The sequence below is a fragment of the Nothoprocta perdicaria genome, unplaced genomic scaffold (assembly GCF_003342845.1).
Source record: "Nothoprocta perdicaria isolate Ctin4 unplaced genomic scaffold, notPer1 scaffold_8, whole genome shotgun sequence".
Taxonomy (NCBI): Eukaryota; Metazoa; Chordata; class Aves; order Tinamiformes; family Tinamidae; genus Nothoprocta; species Nothoprocta perdicaria.
In genome coordinates, this window is record NW_020456087.1 from 9226150 (window position 1) to 9246372 (window position 20223).

Genomic DNA, 20223 nt, shown 5'->3' on the forward strand with positions numbered 1-20223 from the left:
CCTGTCGTGGCACGGTGGCGCAGGCGCCCCTCACAAGCACACTCTCAGTATAATGTTTACAGCCCAGCTGTCCTTGTCGGCCGTGCTTTTAAATGCACATTTTTACACTTTTTTAAAATATTTTTTACAAAGTTTTTATACAGTGATCTCTATATGGATTTATATAATCACTAGATGTGATCCCATAGAAATGTATGTTATGATGGTCTGTTTGTTACAAATGCATATGCCACAGTAATCTCCATGCTGTTACTTGTCCGGTAGCGTCCGGCTCTTCCCCCAGTGCGCTGGGAAGGGCTCCACGCAGCCCTCCACTGTGGTGCCGCTACCCTCTCCATCCATGTATGTCCTTCATAATACTCAGTTCTGTATCTCAGTAAATGTTACTTTACGTACGCAGCCCTCCTGTGCTTCGTGTGGGGCAGGCTCTGCGTGGGCTCGGCTGGAGCTCTGCCCGCGGGGAGCAGCTGCGGGGCTCGGGCTGCACCAGGTGAGTGGCATTTGGGCTCTTCCATTACTCACACACAGGCAGCCTTGACTGCACTTGGGCAGAAAGTCCTGCCAAGGTGGCCAAGGCAGGGCTTGCAGGCTGAAAAGACAGAGGTGAGACAGCGAGGCCATCTCATCCTCATCTTTCCTCCTTGTTTCAGGCATGGGTACAGTGGCTTGAACTCCTTTCAGAGGAGAGGAAAAGATAGGGGGAGCTGTCACCGCGTCTTGGTGTTGGTCACAGCTTCACAGAAGGAGGTGGAGGACAGTTCCTGCCCAGCCGGGATGCCTGAGGTGGTGCTGACGCTGGGGAGGGTCACCTGAATGTGACTGAATGGGGAGAAGGCTCCTCTGAGCGTGCCCGCTTCTCTTGTAACCTCTGCAGCACCTCTTCTCATAACCTCTGCAGCACCTTTCCCCTCCCTTCCCAGTCTCCAGGGACATCTGATGCCAGCCCTTTCCTTGTCCCATACGTTCTTCATGGCTTTCCTATCCTTTTTTGTAGCTTCTGTCTTTGGAGACTCCTGGAAATGCTGCCAGCTCCCTTTTTTAGTGTGAAAGCTCTTGGATGTGTTACAGGCAAAGCCTCTGCGATGGGATGTCTTGTCACCTGAGGCGTTTTGGAGGGATGTGCAGGGAGAGAATCTGAAATGAACTTGGTAGAGAAAAGCATCGTCCTGGCCCTGCTCCTACCTCTTGTCGTGCTGCCCTTGGCAGTTTCCCTTCTGTGTTTCATTCCACCCAGACCCTACAGGGTGGCTTGGATGACTTGGATCTGACCCGCTTTTCAGCTGCTGGCAGTAATCTATCTCGGTACTTCTGAGGAATGTGATAACTCTCAGCGTGCTTTGCTGAAAGGATGCAGAGCACTTTCCAGGCCTGTTTTCTCTCTTCAGGATTTGATTTCCCCTGCAGAGTGTTCATGGCAACAAATCTGCGCTTGTATCTTTGCAGGTCCCTGGGAGCTCCCAGTCCAGCTTCAGGTGCTCTGGCCATGGACAGCTCGTGCTTCCAACTCACCAGGCAGTCTGGGCTGTCCCCACATGAGCAGTCTGCCCCTTGGCTCTGGGTCCTGCCAGCACACAGTAGGGGCCAGGCCGTCCTGCCTCACCCCTGCCACCTGTGCAGTGTCCCTGTCCCTGCTGTGACTCTCCTACCCCGCCGCCTTCTGTCCATGCTGGTGCTGCCCCCATGGAGTTAACCCGGGATTTGGGTTGATCCACAGGCTGGTGCCTGCTGGGGGTGGCCACGGGGCTCTCAGGCTGCTGCTGTCTTGCAGTGCCAACCTGGGCGAGGTGACGCTGCCTTGTGAGGGGCCACAGAGGCTGCCAACAGCTGAGGGACTGAAGGAGGTCAAAGAAACACATGGAAGGATCCCAGCTGTGCACCAGGGAGGCGAGACGAGCGCAGCCCTCCCTTGGGGGCTCTGCAGGGGCTCTGCTTGACCTGGCTGTGTCACTTTGGCCCTTTTCCCATATGGGGCAAAAAAGTCCCCCCCTAGAACCACGCGTGGGATGTGCAGAGCTCTGCCGAGGTCCCCCTGTCTGTGAGTGCCTCCTGGAGGAGCCCAGCACCCATCCAGCCCGCGCTGCTGCAGGGCGCACGGTGCTCCCAGCCCGAGAGCCCCAGGCTGCCGCCCTCGCAGCCGAGCCGCACGGACCTGTGTGAGTGCCGAGAGCCCCTCGGGCTTGTTGTGCCAGTGCCGAGAGCAGACGTTTTACCTGGCAGAGGCAGCGGACACTTCTCAAAGGTTGGTCAGCCACCCCGCGGGCATCCCCCACCTACAGTCCAGCTCGGCAGCACTGCGGGCTGCGGGGAAGCAGAGCGGATGGCGGCGAGCGCTGGAGCCAGTGTGCGGAAGGGGCTGCTCCGTGTCCTGGGCTCCGGTGAGCGGCCAGGCCGAGCTGCTCCCCACGGGTATGTGTGCACGGGCAGGCGCTGGCACACAGGCGTGCGCACACAGGCGGCCGCACAGCCCGGCGCAGGCACAAGGCGACGCTTCAGTGAGTGTGCTCCCACTAAACACACAGCACTCGCACGGACCTGAGCGCCGTGGATGGCCTCATCCTGCCCTTCCTCCGGCGGGGCCGCTGCCCGGCGGGGCCGCCAGGGAGCGCTGCGGGGCCGTGGTGGGCGCCGGGCGCGCTCTCGTCCCCTGGAGAGGCGCTGAAGGAGCCGAGCGCTCCTGCGGTGGCGCTCGAAGCTCACGGCAGAAGGGTGAGCGCGGGCAGCAGAGCCCGGCTCACCAGCTCCTTGTCCCCGCGCCGCCTCGCGGTGTCCCAGGCGGCCCAGGCCCATGGCGCCGCGCTCCCCATGGCGCCACGCTCCCCATGGCGCCGCACTTCCTGCCGCCCCTTGCTCCTGCCCGGGAAAGGCAGCAAACGCGAGGAGACCAAGTGCTGCAGGCACCAGGTCCCGCTTCCCTCACCAGCCCCTGCCCTTGGCCACCCCGAGGCTGCCCCGGGGCCCACAGGGTCCTCACCGGGCTCCTTGAGGGGCTCCTTGGGCTCCTCGCCTCCTTCCCAGCCCCCTGCCCAGGGCACGGGCTGCCTGGCGCCCGCTCCTCTCACGGGGCTGCCCGGCCTCCCCGCAGCACAACTTGGAGCCTGCTGCTTCTGCGGCTTTCATGTTGATGTTCTCGTTTGTTTGTGTGTTTCTGCGTGAAAAACTGACCTCTCTGCCCACGCTGGAAGGAGCTGGCAGTGAGTCCGTGACACTGCAGTGAAGGGTGTTAACTAACCTCTGCCTCTCTCCTCTCTTGTTTCACTTTGAGCCGAGGGCGGCAGGTATTTATTGATCTTTGAGCCTAATTGGCGCTTCCACCCATCTCACTGGAAAACAACCCCCCAAAATCCCCAGGCTCGCTATTTACTGAGAGACGCAGAAGCTGCTCTGCTGAAAGCGAGTGCCCGCTCTGCTTGGCGCAGCGTGGGCACCACGCAGCCCACGGCCGGGCACAGGGCCGTGAGCCAGCTCCGGTGCTGCGAGGATGGTCACGGAGCCTTGGGAATGAGCCGGAGGCAATTCCGACTGTCCCTCCTGTGAGCCGGCGGCTGCCCTGTGTGGGTCCCGCCAGGCTGGGACGTGGGTGGGTGATCCCTGTGTCGGCATCAGCCCTTTCTGCTTCAGGAGACCCTCCTGGAGCTGCTGGGTGCCCCAGCAGGGCCACGCGAGGGGCTCTGTGATTCAGACTGCCCTAGGTCTGGGTGCAGGGGCTGGCCCAGGGTGCCTCCCCGCAGCGTGGACATTTTTCAGTTGGTGGTGCCTGACCGTGGCGCTTCTCTCCCCCGAGCCTCTCATGCCGCGCGGTGCGTGGCCCCGGCTGCCCCCAGCCCCAAGCAAAGGGAGCCGCAGGAGCCACAGGGGGGACCGCCTAATTCCTCCTAATGACCCCGACCTTTTCAGTCCCAGCAGGTCCCTCCTGCGGCGCAGGAGCCGCCGGCGAGGTCCCTGGCGCCAAGCGCGGCCCTTCACCCGGCTGCAGAGCCGGGGTATGGCTGTGGGGAGAGAGAGCCTTTGGGGTTGTGTCTCTGTGGGTCTTTGGCAAGGCTTGCAATAAATTCATTCCAGTTAGCTAAGAGCAAGCTCTGCTAAGGGCTTTTAACCCTCCCCTGGGTACCCTTGTGCTAAATGGAGGCGGGTTTGCTTTGCTTTGGCTTTTGAAGTGGAGCGGCCAGCTGAAGCTGCCTCTGCTCCGTGGGGGCATGTCTATCAGCACTGCTTTAATGCTGGGCAAGGGCATCCTCCAACTTAAATCTCATCTGAATTGGGTACAGCTTAGCTGCTCTGGCTGTGCCTGTGAAGACAGGCCCCCAGTTCCCCATGTGCAAAGGGATGGCTCTGCTGCGCGGCGCTGTGTCCAACAGGGCTGGATGCGAGCGGTGCCGGGCAGAAGCGGGAGCGGAGCCCTTGGGATGAGGGCGGCTGCCGCGGGAGGGCACCTCACCCTGCCCCGTGCTCTGCCCAAGGACTCGCTGCAAGACAGAAGTGCCCAGTGTTGTCTTGCTGATGGGCTTCCCAGCTGGGTGCCCCTGGGAGTAAGGGGGAAGGAGGCCCTAAGTCGGCTCCGTGAGCCGAAGCACCCAGGAGAAGCCATGGAGCAGCTCCTTGCAGGAGGCCCTATGGGCCCGGGCTGAGCGAGGGCCTGTCTGGCAGCGCGGCTTCACTGCAGCCTGTCACGTCTCAGATGAAGCTTCAGGAACAGGATCTTTCGCCAGTAACCACCACCTTGTGCTGATGTTATCTAGTTTCTGCAGAATGAACTTGCTGAGTTGTCATCTGCGGCGCTGTCAGGGGAAGTCCTGACTCCTGACGCTGCAGTTCCTGTGGCCGCTTTGCCAGAGACCCAATTCCAGCAGCACTGGCCGGGCTGACTGGATTTGCTGGAAACCTGCTGGGACTGAAAAGGTCGGGGTCATTAGGAGGAATTAGGCAGCTTGACTTTGGCACTGCGAACCCGTTGGAGCCTTTACCTTCCAGTTGAGGGTGAAATGGCCACTGTTCAGCTCCTGCTGAGATGAGGCTGTTGCCTGATGAGTTCGCAAGAAAAGGCTCTTTCTAAAGCTAATCTGGGTGCCTTGGTGAGTCCTCTCAGGACACAGGCTGCCAAATTCTGCAATATTGGAAAAATTCGTGAGGGCCGGGCAGAGTTACTGCTGCAGTTACATAGACATTTACTGAAAACGAGGCCTCCTTTTTCTTCTGGAGAGACCTTCGTCGTAAGCAGAGTGACCTGACTCGCCCATCAGCTCCAGCCTGCGGATGACGGGAGTGTGTCAGGGCTAGCGAAGGTGCTGGGGCCTGGGGCTGGGTGCTGAGGCCTGGGGCAGGGAGCTGAGGCCTGGGGCAGGGTGCTAGGGCCAGGTGCTGAGGTTTGGGACAAGCTCAGCGGGCTTGCCTGCTGCGGGCCGGGCATGACAGAGCAGTGGTGCAGGCCCCAGGAGGAGCGGGGCAGGTTTCGGGGTGGCTGCGGGCGCCCCGTTGCTGCCCGTAGGAAGGGAGGCTGCCGGGCACAAGGGCTGGGAGCCGGGCGGGTGCCGGGAGCCCCGCGGCGCTTCCCTCGCTGGCTGGCACCGTGGGCCGGGGCTGTGGGGCCGGCGCCTTGGTGCTGCTCCCGCTCTGCCCTGGGGCCCTGGGCACCCGCGCAGGGCACGCGGTGGCCCACGCTGCGCCGCTCAGCCTGGAGTTACCCTGCGCCTGGGAGCAGCGGGCGAGAAGGGAGCCAAGGTGCCCCAGGAAGGGCATGGGAGTCCGTCTGTCTGTCCATCCCGTCACAGCCGCCGCAGACATGGGACGGCCCTCCCGCGGGTCATGTTTGCGTCTGGCCACCCCACTGCAACAACAGGAGACATCCAGAGATGGGGGCTGACCTAAATCTGGGGTGCAGGAAAATTTCCCTGTGAGGAGACTAAAAGTCCCGCTAGTTTAGAGCGGAAACTGGTGAAATGCCGCGTGATAGTGATGTGCGGAGCAATGCCGGGCTTAGAGATAACTCTGTTCCTCTGCTCACCCCCTCACAAGATGTTCAAAGAAATGGAAAGACAACTCATTTCAGCCTGGCAAGCTGACACTGTTCTCACAGAGCGAGCAGGCTGGTGTGTGCAGGTGGACAAGATGCCCCGTGGGCCAGAAATTTCAAAAGGCTCTCACAAAGGATGACGCAGATACACGAAAAACAAGGATACCCAAAACTCGAGTCAGAGAGTCTTTCTTTAAAAAAATAGAATTAAAAAGAAAAAAAATAAAGGGAAAAGGCAGAGTTCTCAATTTCCTACGCTGTGGTGCAGGTAAAGGAGAACAGGCTGGAGCTTCAGCCCCTTCCTGAAGCAGGAGCCAGGCGATGCAGGGAGCTGCTCTCCAAGCCGGGGCCCAGCAGCATCGCTCGTGATGGGCCCAGGGACGCGGCGTTTCTCCCTCCTTTCCTCTCTGAAGCACCAAGATGATTGCTGGCACTGGGAACGTCAGGTCAGTCGGCATGTGTGCCTGGGCAGGGGCTCTGGCAGCCCCTGGGAAAAGCAGCTGGCATTGGGAGCCAGTTTGGGAGCACTTCTCTTTCCAGAGGGAACACTGAAATTAGGGAGTGAAGGCACAAGGGCTGTGTATCCACCTGCACCCATCCTGCATGAGTATCTGAGGAGCCCGAGCACTGCCATGGTGTGGGGGGGAAGGCAGAGCAAGTGCACACATACCCCTGAGCCAAAAGCAATGGGGACCTCCCCGGGGTGGGACGATGGTGCCAACATCGGTGCTATTCACAGTCATCCCCTGCTGATATGGCTGTCTTGGCGTCTAGCTGCAAGAACATGCCCTAAATTATCTGTACGCAGTCCTTGGGAGGGTTTGATACATCTTATGGGTGGTATCGAAGGAATCCATCCCTCTGGGTGGATCATGGAGCAGCCGGCTCAAGTCATGTATTTAGGAGTCACCTACTAATTTAGGAGTCAAGTAGCACCCCGGTACCTTTGCTCCCCTGCCACGGAGCATGGCTGCAACCCGGCATGCCCGGCGAGTATCACACACTGCTGCTCAGGCCGTGGCCAGTCCCCTCGAGTAACATTTCTACTCTGACTGGTGCAGATTCCCTGTAGCTGGAGGTGGGATGCGGCTGCCACAGCGCCCCGGGGCTGCTCTGCCTGCTGCAGCCTGGAAACAGGCAGTGCCAAGGGGGCTGCGCTGCGGCCCCCTCGCCAGAGCCGGTGAGGCTGCCCGGGGTGGATCAGCCATTCTGGTTAAACGGCTCGCTGCCCTTCCTCTTCGGGCCTTCCCCAGCATCGCCCAGCGAGACTGCCACCGAAATGAGTCAAACCGTCAGACAACATCTGCAGCCCTCGCAGCCCCCGTGCCCGGGTGCTCAGCTGGGGGGCTCAGCCCCGCGCAGCGGAAGCAGAGGCACCTTCTCGTGCTCGGGCGTCTGGTGGCGAAGCCTCCTCGGTGCCGCCGGGGTGGCAGGTAGCCAGCGAGCCCGGGCGCTCCGGCAGCCTCTGCACACGCACCTGGAGCTGGGCAGAGACCCCGCGGAGGAAGGTCTTGACTTCTCAGGCAAGAAGTCAAGTCACATTTACCAGATTTGGGGATCTGCTGACCAAAGACTCTTCTTTTACACCCCCTTCATCTGAGTGCCTGCTTATGAGCCACTAAGTCCTTGCTAGAGAGAAATTGGATTTTGCTCAACTAATTAATTGCCCACGCAAATGATTATTTCAGGCCCTGGCCAGGAGGAGGAAATTGTGGTTCCCTCCAGGAATAGCCTGGGCTGAACTCTGCTTATCTGCACCTTCAGGCTGAAGCTCCCACAACTGTTGGAGGTCAAATCCTGAAAAACTTGTGGCTTGTCAGTTAAAAACCCCTTCAGCAGGGATGCTGTGGCCAGGCAGCCCGGCTTGCTGTGCATCCCAGCAGGGTCAGCTGAACCCCACTGATGCGAAGCTCCGTATCCTGGTCTGAACTCAAGCAGGTCTGGACTTCCTTTTTATTTTTTAGTTTTATTTATTTTTAATAGTTTGCAATAACACATGAAAATGCATACAAATGACATTAGTTGCATAAACATCATCATAAAGATCATATCATCACAATCAGCATCAGAAAGGTCATCATAAAGATCATGAGGTTGCAAAGACGGTTACCAGAGGCTTGCAAATTGGCAGAGAAATGTCCAGAGAGCACAGCATTAACTGCCTTGTGCAGGTCTCCCTATTAGCACCTCTCCTGCAGGCAGGAGGTACCTGTGGGAGGAGAGAATGGATGCTCTGCTCAGCCAGGCTGCCTCCTGTGTTCCTAGGGCTTGGAAACACCTCGCCAGCAGTCAGTGAAACCCTCATCTGCAATGAGCACAGAATAAGGATGGACAATTTCTTGGGCTGGATGCCTCCTCACACCTTGCAGAGAGCTGGAGCTGCCTCAAAGTTGCTCTGTGAGCTGCATAAGCAAAGGCTTTCTCAGAGCCGTAGGTGTTCCTCATTTGTTGGGTCTAATTGCAGAAGTGCTAAGCATTTGCAGCTGCAGTTACAGACATCAAGAGCTGGGATTTGTTTAAATAAAGTGCTACAGAACTAAAAACATTGGGGGAAAAAAATATATATATATATATATATATATATATATATATATATATATATATATATATATAGATCCCAGCTAGTTCAATCTGTTTGCCTAAGATTAGTGAATACTTATCACCTAAATCCCTCTTTGTCTCTTGTTTCTCAATTGTTAAGTGAGGATAACTCACTCCACGTACACACCTGAGAGGCAGCTGAGAAAATAAGCCCATTAAAAATCCCAAAGTGCTTACTGAGGTACTGGGGCCTAGAAAAGAGTCCATGAGGAAAGGGATAGTGATGCTGTGGAAAGGAGCTCCCAGCACAGGGCAGCGATAAAGGCAGCGCAGTGACCCCGGGGAGCAGCCTCGGTGGATCGTACGAGTGCAGAGCACGACACACAAGGCACAAAAGCAGCGACACGCAGGGCACAAAAGCCAACAGGAGCCAAGCCTGGCACCTCCGTGCCACTGAGTGCTTGGCTTGCCATTTTTCACAGGCTCTGTGTGTAAAGTGCTTCCTAGACTCTGGTAGGCTCTGCCTGCTAAGGACTGACAGCGTTCACGTGGCAGGTACTGCTGTCTGTTAGGGGGGATGAGTTTGGTGGGGCTCAGCCAGTGCTCTCCTGTCGCAGCCTCCCTGCTGTGCTTTGTGCTACCTCAGCAGAGATGCTATAGCACGGGATGGACACAAACTGTCCCGTCAGCCAGGGGAGCTGCCCACTTCACAGGCAGGACTGAGGCTAACTCAACAGGACGGGGTAGAAACTTGTCCCATAGAGAGCAAAGACACCCTTCGTGCCTCCCTCACCTCACAGCTCTTACCAGCACCCAATCCCACACAACAGTCTTCAAGACTAATGTGGGGAATGGCATGCAAATTGCTGCAATTATCCGAATAGCATAAGAAATTATTTGCATAAAATGCTACATGCGAGGCAGCAACAACCTCAATGGCTTGCAGGAGATTGAAGCTGGTAACTTACTTAGGTGGATTTTTAAATAGCACTAGTCTTTAAAAGCTCATGCAGAGAAGGAACCTGTGGATGGGGTGAGAGGCAGAGGTCCGTGCTGCTGCTTTGGGTCTGCAGTGGGTGAGAGGTCTGGGGCAGTGGGTTTATGCAGGAGCTGTTCCCATCACCTGTCCTCAGAAAGTCGTTTACATGGGTGGGATTAGAGTAGAGACCTTCCTGGGCTTCTGAGGCCAAGGCGCTGGCTGCAGCTAAGCCCCTTGTGCTCTCAGGCCCTGGGGACTTTCTGGTTTTTAGCTTCTTTCTTTAAAGCCTGGAAACCCGTCTTAGCTTTCACCCATCCTACCAAGGCAGGATTAAACCCTCAACATTTCTGACAGAGCTTTGTTTCCAGCCACTTGCCTGAAGGGTATTGAATAGCTTTGCTGTCCAGCCTGTGCCAAAGCCTCCCCAAGCTCAGCCTGCTCCAGCCCTGACCCGGGTCTGGCCTGCAGTGCTTTGGCCCGAGCGCCCTTTATCCTGCACCATGGGGTGTGCGCTGACTGCTCTGCCCGTTGCTTCCTCCCCACTGCCTTCCTGCCCCCAAGACTTCTCCTTTGAGGGTAAAATATACCCATTTTTTTCACTCTTTCCTCCCAGTGGAAGATTTTTGCGGATTAATCCTTTGTGTTGTTTTTCTCTGGACTTGCTCACTCATGGGCCCAGCCCCAGCACAGGTGACACAGGGCAGCATCTCCAGCATGGCCGGGGGGTGCCAGCCCCACCACAACAGCTCCGTGTGGGGTGACACTTGAGCTTAATGATGCCCTGCAGCTTCTGCTGCCGAGCTGGTTATTCCTCGCTTCTAGCGGGTATGTGTCACTTTATTCTCCATTTGCATTTGTTCCTGCTGCCTTGTGTCCCGCTGCTCTCAGACCACGTCTCCAGCAGCCTCTGATCCGTGATCTGAACCATGATCTCTCTAACTCCGGCCTCCCCAGGCCCTGCGGCTGCCCGAGCTGGAAACGCTGGAAGTGCTGAGGTCCCCGGGGGCGTCCCTGCTCTTCATACAGGACCGGCGCGGAGCTGCTGAGCATCATCCCTCCCCAAGGACCTCCGAGAAGCGTCACAGCCCTGTGGACATGCGGCTCCAGCGGTAACCTCACCCTCGCTGTGCGTTCATCGGTGCCCCTGCTAATGGCTTCACAGCTGCTGTGCTTAAGATCAAGACATCTAGGTGAGCCCAAACAGAAAGCCAAGGGATGTTATTCACAGTCAATATAAAGTGAGTCACCTAAGTAAAGCGCAGAGAGAAGGAGGATGAAGTTGTGAGGTTGAACCTTGTGAGGTTCCCTGCCTTGTTAGGGGAGCAGGGGACAGTCCTGCTGGTGCCGAGTGTCACAGCTGGGCTGGACAGCTCTTCTGGGCCACCTCCTACATGCAGCAGGGCAGAAAGCAAGGGGACCAGCACATGGCAGGATACCTGCCCCATTTGGTGCCCGCAGCACTCGGCTCCCCAGCAGCAGCCTGAAGGCAGCCCCGATGGGTGTCTCTGGCCCTGCGTGGGGCACTCGCTGCCCGTGTCCTGCAACAGCCGACCTGGGGTAACATCGAACGTTTCCCGGGGTGGTGGCACCTGGATCTCGGTGGGGTGGGGACTGCTGGCAGCAGGGCCAAGTGCCTGAACCCTCCCTTGCACTCTTGCTCTTTCCTGAGGTTTTTCAGTCTGTCCCAAGCTGTTACTAAAGCCCAGCTAATGGCAGGCTGTGGGGTGGCTCAAGGCTTTTCTCTTGTGAATAAGCTTTGCCCATAGGAAGATTCTGGCCCAGTTTGCATGGTCCAGCCCCTACACCAAGCTTTTCCATGTGCTGCAGAAGCACTGCGTGCCTCCCTCTGGCTGCTGCTTTGCCAAGTAGGCCAGGAATTCAGCTTCCTCACCCTACGAGGGAGCACAGACGCATCTCCCTGGGGAAGCAGCGCTCTCAGTCCCACCCTGAGCAAGCAGAACGTGCAGCGCTCTGCACAGGGACCCGTGGGGCTGCTCGGGCCCATGCTGGTGCTAGAGGAGCACCCTGGGGCCCGGGCAAGCTGTGCTCGTGGCGCGACAGTGCGGCCTTCTCCGGGCCGGTGGGAATCCAACGGGCTGCTTCCTGGAAAGGAAGCGCTGCTCGGGGTGAAGGAGTGCAGAGGAAGTGCAGCAGTGCAGCGAGGGAACCGGCGGCTCCCAGTTCGGCTGCCTGAGGGGCCTGACCCCAACCGTCAGCCTTGGCGTGGGCTTCCCAACGCTGGGCCGTGCGTGGGCTTCCTGTGGTGCCTTGGGCAAGCTCTCCAGGCCCTGTTGGCACTCGTGACTTTGGTTGCTGCGTTCGTGGAGCCAGACACGCTTCGAAGGGCCCCGGTGGCTGTGAGTGGCAGTGCTTCCAGGAAACGGGGTCCCTCAGGATGTCTCGTGCTGAGCAAGCAAAGCCCCGGAGCCACATTTGAGAGTGAGGGCTGCGCTTCCTCCTCTGCGGAGGCTCCTCGTGTTGCCCTGCTGCACACTCTGAAAATAAACACATTCAAGGCAGTGAAGTGCTCCAATGATAGTCAAGGGCACTGGGCCAGTGCCGCAGGACATTTCTGAAAAGGGAAATAGATGGGCATATATAAAAGCCAACAGATATGCAACTGCAACGAGGCCAGGCAACTTCCCCGGGCGGCAAGCCCTTAGCCACACACGGCTCTTCCTTTTGGCGCTGTTCCCGTGTCATCCCTCTGAGCGACAAAGCAGGTAAGAAATGCCAGGAATGCCCACACAGGCCTGCACCATGCACCAAGCACGGGCACCACGGCTCGCAATACCTGCACTGTGATATGGCTGCATGCCCAGAGCGCCCAGAACCTTCTCCTCGAGGAGTGACCGCGACTCATCCCCCTGCTGCCGGGCGCCTCTTGCCGTGCCTGGCACCACGGAGCCTCACCAGCTCCATGGCCAAGCATGGGAAGCACGGCTTGGCATACAGGAGCTGCGGCCTGGCTTTTCATATCCCTGCGCAGGAGTGCACGGGATAACATGGGAACTGGGATTGCTGCTTTCCGTAGAAGTGAGTTCAATGGCTCCTACCAGTTTCTTTATCTGCTTTTCATGGCACATAGAAGAATCTGGCCACCCTGAAGTGTGCTGCTGTCCACAGCTTGAGAGCAGAGCCACGATGGGCGAGAGCTGCGGCTCCTCAGCCCTACGCCCTGACACCTCCAGCTCCACTGACCTCCCGCCAGCCCCACAGCGCCAGGAAGGGCAAAGGGCTGGACATCCAGCCCCGCTTCACCACTTCCCACTTGACTGTCCCAGCAGAGCCGCATCCTTCCTGGCTCGTCCGTGCTGCCTTTACTGTGTGCTGACAGAGGGGAGGAGTGCACACAGGCTGGAAACATGGAAGAACTGGGGCAACAACACAGAGGAAGAACGGGAAAGCAAATGGGGTGAAGATGTATGAGAAAAGATAGTTGGACATGGGTTACAGAGAGTAGCACAGGAGCAGAGGAAGAGGCAGGATGAAGGCAGGATGAAGACGTTGCCCTGTTGGTGCGTGGACCTGTTCCTTCCCCTGGTTCTGATGGTGGGAGCAGATGAGAAGACAAAGTGCCCATGGTCTACGGCAGCCCCTTGGCCCCTGCACAGTCAACTCCAGACCCTCCAGCCTGGGCTGCAGGGTGACCCAGTGGCTGTTTTCCAGGCCTCAGATTAACGAGGCCCATACTGAGGATGGAAATGGTCCCGGCAGGCAAGGCCTGGGGGACCAACAAGGGATACAAACCAGCTCCTGCCCTGGGGCTGCTCCGCAAGATGAGCAGAGGGAGAACAGCACGGCCACCCCCTCCCCAACACGCCACAGTATTCCTGTCTCCCCCGGGGCTGTCTCATGTCCCCTTGTACCAGAAGGGGCTGGAGAGAGCAGAGAGGGGGCCTGGACCCACATGTGACAGCTTCAGTTCCCTGGGGTGACACTGAGCCCACATGGTGTGCAGGGACAATGAGGTCTCAGGGTTTCCTGCGGGGTCTGCAGCATCACTATCCCTTTACTTTGCTTCCCAGGTGCCAGGGATGATCGTATTCCCCTTATGGACCGGTGCTGAGGTATTGATTCATGCTTCAAAGAGTTAAGGAGCTTGGTCCTGTAGAAAATGATGCTTCTACTCAAACCAGCCCCTCCTACGAGCCCATCTTTCTTTTTGGACAGGACAGGTTTCTCAGAGCACATCCACGAGCCATTTGCACAAACGGCTTTTGCGTGGGACCTGCCAAAGGTGCTGGCCTCATCCCCAGGACTTGCCACAGCGGCATCGAGGGCGGTGGGATGGACGTGGGAGGCTTGGACGGACGTGGGAGGCTGCCTGGGAATTTCCGTGGCCAGGCACAGGTAGCCCAGGCCGCTGGGGCCTGCGCTGCCCGGCCTGCGCGTCGCGGGTACCGCGCGCCGCTCCGCTCCTCCTGCCGCTGGAATTTCTGGGGGCTCCCAGCGCCGCCTCCTCCGCACTCGCCCTCCTTTGAGGGTCCAAATTTCACAGCCAGAGCTGGGGCTTTTCTTCCTTTACATCGCTGATGTTTGTCTCAGAGGAAACCCATCTTGCTGTTTTTCAAACCGCCTGAAGGTATTTTTCGGGGGTTTTTCAGGCTATTTTGAAGCTCGTTTTTCCCAGATGTGCTTTTTTTCTCTCTTCTTTTTTTTTTTCTTTCTTCTTCTTCTGTAACTTTTCTTCTTCATCTCAAAGTTTCCGGCCACGTGACTTTCAGCTTACATCCCGTAGGTTCTGAGAAACCACAGGAGGCCGAGACCTAAAGGGAAGGTGCAGGGGCTCAGAGAGGAGAGGCAGAGAAAGTGACAGAGAGGGAAGAAGGACAACGTGCCCCAGGAGAGGACAAGAGCAGGGAGGCAGGGGCCCATCTCAGAGGACACACAGAAGGGCAAGGGAGAAAAACAAAAAAGCAAAAATAAAAGAAACCAAGCGCTCTAGGGGCGTAAAGGAAGCCAGAGCGGCCCCGGGAGGCAGAGCTATGCCCCACAGCTCCGACAGCAGCGACTCCAGCAGCTTCAGCCAGTCACCCCCTCCCAGCAAGCAGGTAAGGGGGGTCCCTCACAGCTCTCCTGCTCCCCAGTGACCCTCACGGATGGGCAGGGGCCACGTGTGGTCAGCAGGAAGGGTGAGAGACGGGCGTCCGTCGCTGGCGTTGTCCCAGCACAGCACAGCACAGCAGGGCTTTCTAGGAACGGGTGTTGGGTGAGAGGGACGCCGGGCCGGGCAGCAAGCCTGGGGCAGCAGCTGGGGCTGCCGCGCACAAGAGAGGGGCAGAAATACAGCCCACGAGCTGGGGCCGTGCCTGGGGTGCCAGGACCCTGGACGCTGTGGGCTGTGCAGTGCCCGTCCGAGAGCCAGCAGGTAGGAAGGCACCGTGAGAGAGCCGGAGCCGCGCGGAGAGCCCAGCACTCAACTCACAGACCTGGAGGGCTCGGGGCAACCTGAGGACCTCCCGCTGCCCCAGGCATCATCCAGGGAGCAGGAAAAGCCCTGGCACTTTTGACCTGCTCTTCCTCTGCTCAGCCTCAGCTTTTCCTCTCAGAGTAGTGCTGGACAGAGCTTTGCTATTGTTGCAGGGAGCACCTTAATGGTAGGTTTTCTGCTGACAGATCCTCACACATGTCCAAGGTGTTTCCATCTCCTGGCTGAGCTTCATTGTATTTATCATTTGCTCTCTGGCTATAGCTGGAAACAGGCAAGCATCTTTTGCCCATAAATCCCAGGAACAATCAAGACAAATTATGAGGTTGTTCCTGGATGAGAAGCACCCAGGCAGAGAAGGGGATTAAGCAGGGAAACTGCTAAAGGATAAGGATCAGATCTGATGCGGGACTTGGGAGCTGCCATAGCTGAAGCACTGAAGGGAAGGATAAAACGGTTAAGTTCAAAGAAAAGAAAAGCTCTTGGGCGGGGTGGCGGGGGGAAGAGGATGTGCACAGACTGATGGGCTGGGAAGATAACTCTTGTGGCTGAATTTCATAGTCCTGTGGGGGAGAGGTGGTGTGAATGTTAGGCAGTCCACAAAAGAGACAGTGACAATGTGAAAATAGAAGATGAAAGAGTCTGAATGACGGTTTTAACTGTCAGAAGGCGGCAGAAGGGCCAGATCTGAGCAGGGAACTGCTGCTGTGTGAAGCTCGTGACCTTGAGCAGGGAGAAGTGTGAGCTGCTCTGCCCAAAGGGCCTGGAGTATTGCACTCAGCATGTTAGACAAAGATATTGCTACTGAGGGACTCCCGAGAAGAGCAAGAATAATGGGCATTATGGGGGAATAGTGTAACTGTAGAAGTTGTTTATATTGCCAGTGTGGGATGCAGTCTTATCACGTTTCCTCAAGCCATAGCCCACATCTGTATCCTGGTACAGGGACAGTCATCTCTTTCCTGCTATATCAGGAGAATCAGGGTATCAGAGATGCCCCTCCTGGCAACAGGGATGCTGAGAGCATCACACCTGCCTGGGACAGGGCTTTACCCTGATGCTCAGGAGTTGTGTCCCATGTCCTGTGCTTCAAGGATGTTCCTTTGGGGCTGCTCTTCTCTCTCCCCTTCCCACCTCTCCCAGTCCTTCATCCCCGTTGTTGCAAGGGGAGTGAGGGGGCATCCCATCATTTCTATGCCTTGTGTTTCTCTAGGACTCTTCTGATGACATGAGGAAAGTCCAGAGGCGGGAGAAGAACCGCATTGCTGCCCAGAAGAGCCGCCTGAGGCAGACCCAGAAGGCGGACACGCTGCACTTGGTGAGCACTCCCATCCTTTCTCCATCCTCAGTACTGAGCTCAATTTACACAGGACAGGAAAAGCAGGGACCAAGGCAGGATGTCAAAGTCAGCACTAGCAGCAGCTAGAGCACAGAGCCCAGTCAAAGGCAGGATCTGGCCATTCAGTCGCCCAAATACACTTGCCTTCAGCAGCTCCTCAGTGAAATCCTTTGCTTTTGCTGACACATAAGTTTCCTCTCAAGGCTTAACTAGTGTCACTGAAAAATTAAGTGTCTGTTTTTGGGGAAGGATGGTGATTTTTAGTTGTGTGTGTTTGGACAGCATTTTGTGGACAGTATCAGAGCACGGCACGGGGCCCCTTTGCATTTTCGGTAAGTGCAATCCCACGTGTACCTGGCTAGTGGTGATCTGGAGGGTGCAGCCTGCAGTGGGCTGTGCTGGCTGCGCTTTGAAAATAGTCAGGGTTGTGGTCAAGAAACTATCCTTTGATTTAGCGTTCTTGACCCTCCCATAAATCCCTACTTTTGGGGAGAATTTTTGAGAAGCTTCCTTTGGATCTTCCTTGCTGTGTAGTGCCCTCAGTCCTTGCTTAGAACTGTCTTTTAGTCTTTATCACTAACTTATTATCCGTCTTGGGATGACACGGCTCTAGGCTGATTGTGTTAGGTCTGTCAGCAGTTGTGGCTCTGGGTGACCGTGTCTGAGAGGGATGAAAAAGATCACAGAATCACAGAATGGTTCGGGTTGGAAGGGACCAACTTCTAGATCTAATTCAATCCCCCTGCTCAAGCAGGGACACCTAGAGCACGTGGCATAGGGTCACATCCAGGTGGGTTTGAAGATCTCCAGAGAAGGAGATACCCCTTCCTTGGTGCTGATGCTCTCTGTAAGACAATCCTTGAGGTGAACGAACATGAGCTCTGATATTCCCCCAAGAAAATCCTTAATAGCTGCACACCAAGAAGAAATGGGCAGTTCTTGTTAGGGCAGACAACAAGCTACTTAGGAGGTTACTGCTGCTCAGCTGACAGTGGTACCAACGACACGTTGCCTGCCCCACATCTAACAAACACAGCACAACAGCAGCGCGTCTCAGGTCCATCTTGCAGGATGAAGAGAGGATGCTCGCAGGCAGGGAGACAGCTAGAGGATGCAGAAGCAGATGGACACGTGGAGGATGTACATCGAATTTTTCTATTTTTTTTTTCATGGTGACCTTCTTGGTGGCTTCTCTTGGGTTCATTCCCTGTGTGCCCAGTTAGCTCAGCACTGAATGAACCACATCTCTCTCTCTGATGTAGTTTTGCTCAAGAAGTGGGGCTCAACTTGGGCTGCTGTTGGTGTGAAAGGACACGGCAGCTCTACCTGCCCCAGGACTTTGTCGTTTTTGTTTTGAGGGGAATGAGTCACTAGGAGGTTGGGGCTTCCCAGCCCCTTGGTGATTCCCATCAGCTCCTGAGATAAATATTGGTCATGTCTTCCAAAGCATTTTGTCAGGTCTGAAAGATGCTGATTTCCTCTGCAAGGTCCTTGGGTGATAGCTGCTGTAAACAGTGGGTGCGCGAGGTGCCCCAGCACATAGAGCAGCCTCCTCTGGACGCTCAGTGTGACCCGGGTGCCAGGCTGAGGGGCTAAGGCTCTGCTTTGAGGGGCGGCAGGAGTACCACGGGGTACAACTTGGATGGCCAGAGGAAGAAGGGGCTTTCGGGACCTCGAAGCTGTGCCTCGCTTTGGTCATCTTGCCTGGACTGCCACCGTCTGCCTCTGCAGCCTGCGCAGGGTCCTGCCCGGCGCAAGCAGCACCGCTCCACCCGCGCGGGATGCTCCAGGCTGCAGCTTGGGAGCAGCGGGGATAGCGAGGGCTGTGATTTGCTCAGGATCTTTAGGACCAGGCTAAACATCTTTATTAATCCCTTTGTTGTTATTATTAATACCAGTAATAATTCTGTTCTTCTGAGGCCTCAGTTTCTCTTTTCTTCTGACTCAGGCGTCTCTCCCTGCACACTCGCACTGTTTAGCTGGTTTCCCCGGCTGCTAGCAGGAAGCAGTGAGTCTTTTCTTTCCAGGGCAATGACAGGTTTCCTGTGGCAGGTGGTTTTCTGGTTAAAGGCGGCGGTTATTGAGCCCCCCCGCCCCCGGCGGGCGGCCGCGGGAAGCGGCCCGCGAGGCGCCCGCGTGCGTGAGAGGCAGCTGAGAAAGCCTGGGCGGGAAGGCGCCGCCGCAGGCACTTCTCGTAAGCGGGCGCCGCCGGGCCCGAGCGCCGCACGCGCTCCTCGCCGCCGGCCGGCCGCCCGGGGGAGGGGGGTTTGCCCAGGCGCCGCTCCGCTCCGAATTTACCGGAAACATGTCATTCTGGAAACTCTGCGGGGCACCGAGGCGCCCGCCAGGGAGGCGTCCCCAGCTCCGCGCTGCGGCTCTTCCCGCTGCCGCGCCAGCCCCGCAGGCTGCCCGGGCGCCGCGAGCGCGACCGCAGCGCGGCCACGGCTCCTCGCCGGCCACGGCTCCTCGCGAGTCATTGCTCCTCGCTGGCCGTGGCTCCTTGCAGGCCGTAGCTCCTCGTGGGCCATGACTCCTCATGGGCTCTCCAGGAACCCACGCGCGGGAAGCAGCGTCGCGATGGAGCGCGGCCCATGCGCCGGCCCGGCGCAGATCTCATCACCTTCCCTGTCCATCCAGCCCCGTGCCGCTGGCACCTGCCTGTCCACATGCGCTGCATTCGTGTTAGGGTACAGTCAGCAGCTCCCCAGTGAAGATGGGAAGCGTAGGAAGATGAGAAAAGGCCCGACCTTTTGCGCTGTGGTGTCCTCATGCAGGGAGACACATGGACTTGGTTACTCTTACGTCTTACCCCTATGCACTGCAACATAGCTGGGTGCCACCCAGCACCCTAGGGCTGCCCCATCTCACCTGGTCAGCTCTGCACAATTTTGTCCCCTGCCCACATCCCCAGCTCATGCTGGTGGCTCCGTGCTCAGGAAGGCCCTGCCGGTTTTGTCTCCCCAGGAGAGCGAGGACCTGGAGAGGCAGAACGCAGCGCTGCGCCGGGAGATCAAGCAGCTCACGGAGGAGATGAAGCACTTCACCTCAATGCTGAGCTCCCACGAACCGCTCTGCTCCATCCTGGCCGCGGCGCCGCCGCCGCCCCCGGAGGTGCTCTACGCCACACACTCCTTTCACCAGCCCCACATCAGCTCCCCGCGCTTCCAGCACTGAGCCGCCGCCGGACACACAGCCCATGGGCTCTGCAAGTGGCCACAGCCGCCGCGTGGGGCTCGCTCTTTCACCCAAGGGAGGGGGACAGACAGACGCCCCTTCTCAAAGTGCATGCTCTGAGCCGCACGTCTAGGACTTGTCCCCTGTCCAGAAACGGCAGAGCCCCCAGGAGGCATCTTTGGGCAGTTTCCAGCTTGGATCCTGGCAAGGAAGAGGCATTCGCCAGAGGGCAGCAAGCCCCTTCCCTGGAGCTGGTGTTGGGACACTTGCAGGAGCGTGGGCGGGACGGGCGGCCTCCCTGCGAGCGCCACGGGGCGCGCGGCAGCGGCAGCTCCAGCGACAGGAAGGGCAAGAGGGCGGAAGGGAATTCCAGGGGCCAGAGGGTACCAGGGCAAAACTGGTTTATTTTTGTAAAATAAAGAATGAAAATACTTGACCTTTGGCTCCAAAACAGGTTGAGCTCCTGCCAAGGCACCGTGTCCCGCAGCGGGATCCCAGGCAGTCTCAGGGGAGAGCCTGGTTCTGGGGGCAGCCCTCAGCGCGCTGGCATCCACCCCAGGGCAGCAGCCCGCACTCAGTGGGGGCTCGTGCACAGGGGGATTGGTTTGTGGGCTGATGGAATCACTGGGGGACATGGAGTCTTCCTTGCGACACGGCTGGCCCTGCCTCACGAGTCCAAGTTGCCACGTAGCAGCACAGCTCTCAGCCCTGCTCTGCTGTGGAAGTCACCCAGGCTCTGCTCCAACAACGGG

At 57.7% G+C, this 20223-nt stretch overlaps 1 protein-coding gene across 1 annotated transcript; it reads left to right on the forward strand.

Moving 5' to 3' along the window:
• The first annotated feature begins 14515 nt into the window (after positions 1–14515).
• Positions 14516–19471, forward strand: BATF (basic leucine zipper ATF-like transcription factor). The gene is made up of 3 exons (XM_026051879.1): positions 14516–14581; positions 16172–16276; positions 19262–19471. Exons 1-3 carry the CDS (start codon positions 14516–14518, stop codon positions 19469–19471), a joined length of 381 nt encoding a protein of 126 aa, XP_025907664.1.
• The last annotated feature ends 752 nt before the right edge of the window (positions 19472–20223 follow it).

Excerpts from the sequence above, each read along its gene's own strand:
- BATF (XM_026051879.1), top strand. The coding sequence starts at position 14,516 with ATGCCCCACAGCTCCGACAGCAGCGACTCCAGCAGCTTCAGCCAGTCA. Across the intron at positions 14,582-16,171 it reads CACCCCCTCCCAGCAAGCAG|GACTCTTCTGATGACATGAG; the intron begins GTAAGGGGGGTC and ends GTGTTTCTCTAG. Across the intron at positions 16,277-19,261 it reads AGGCGGACACGCTGCACTTG|GAGAGCGAGGACCTGGAGAG; the intron begins GTGAGCACTCCC and ends TTGTCTCCCCAG.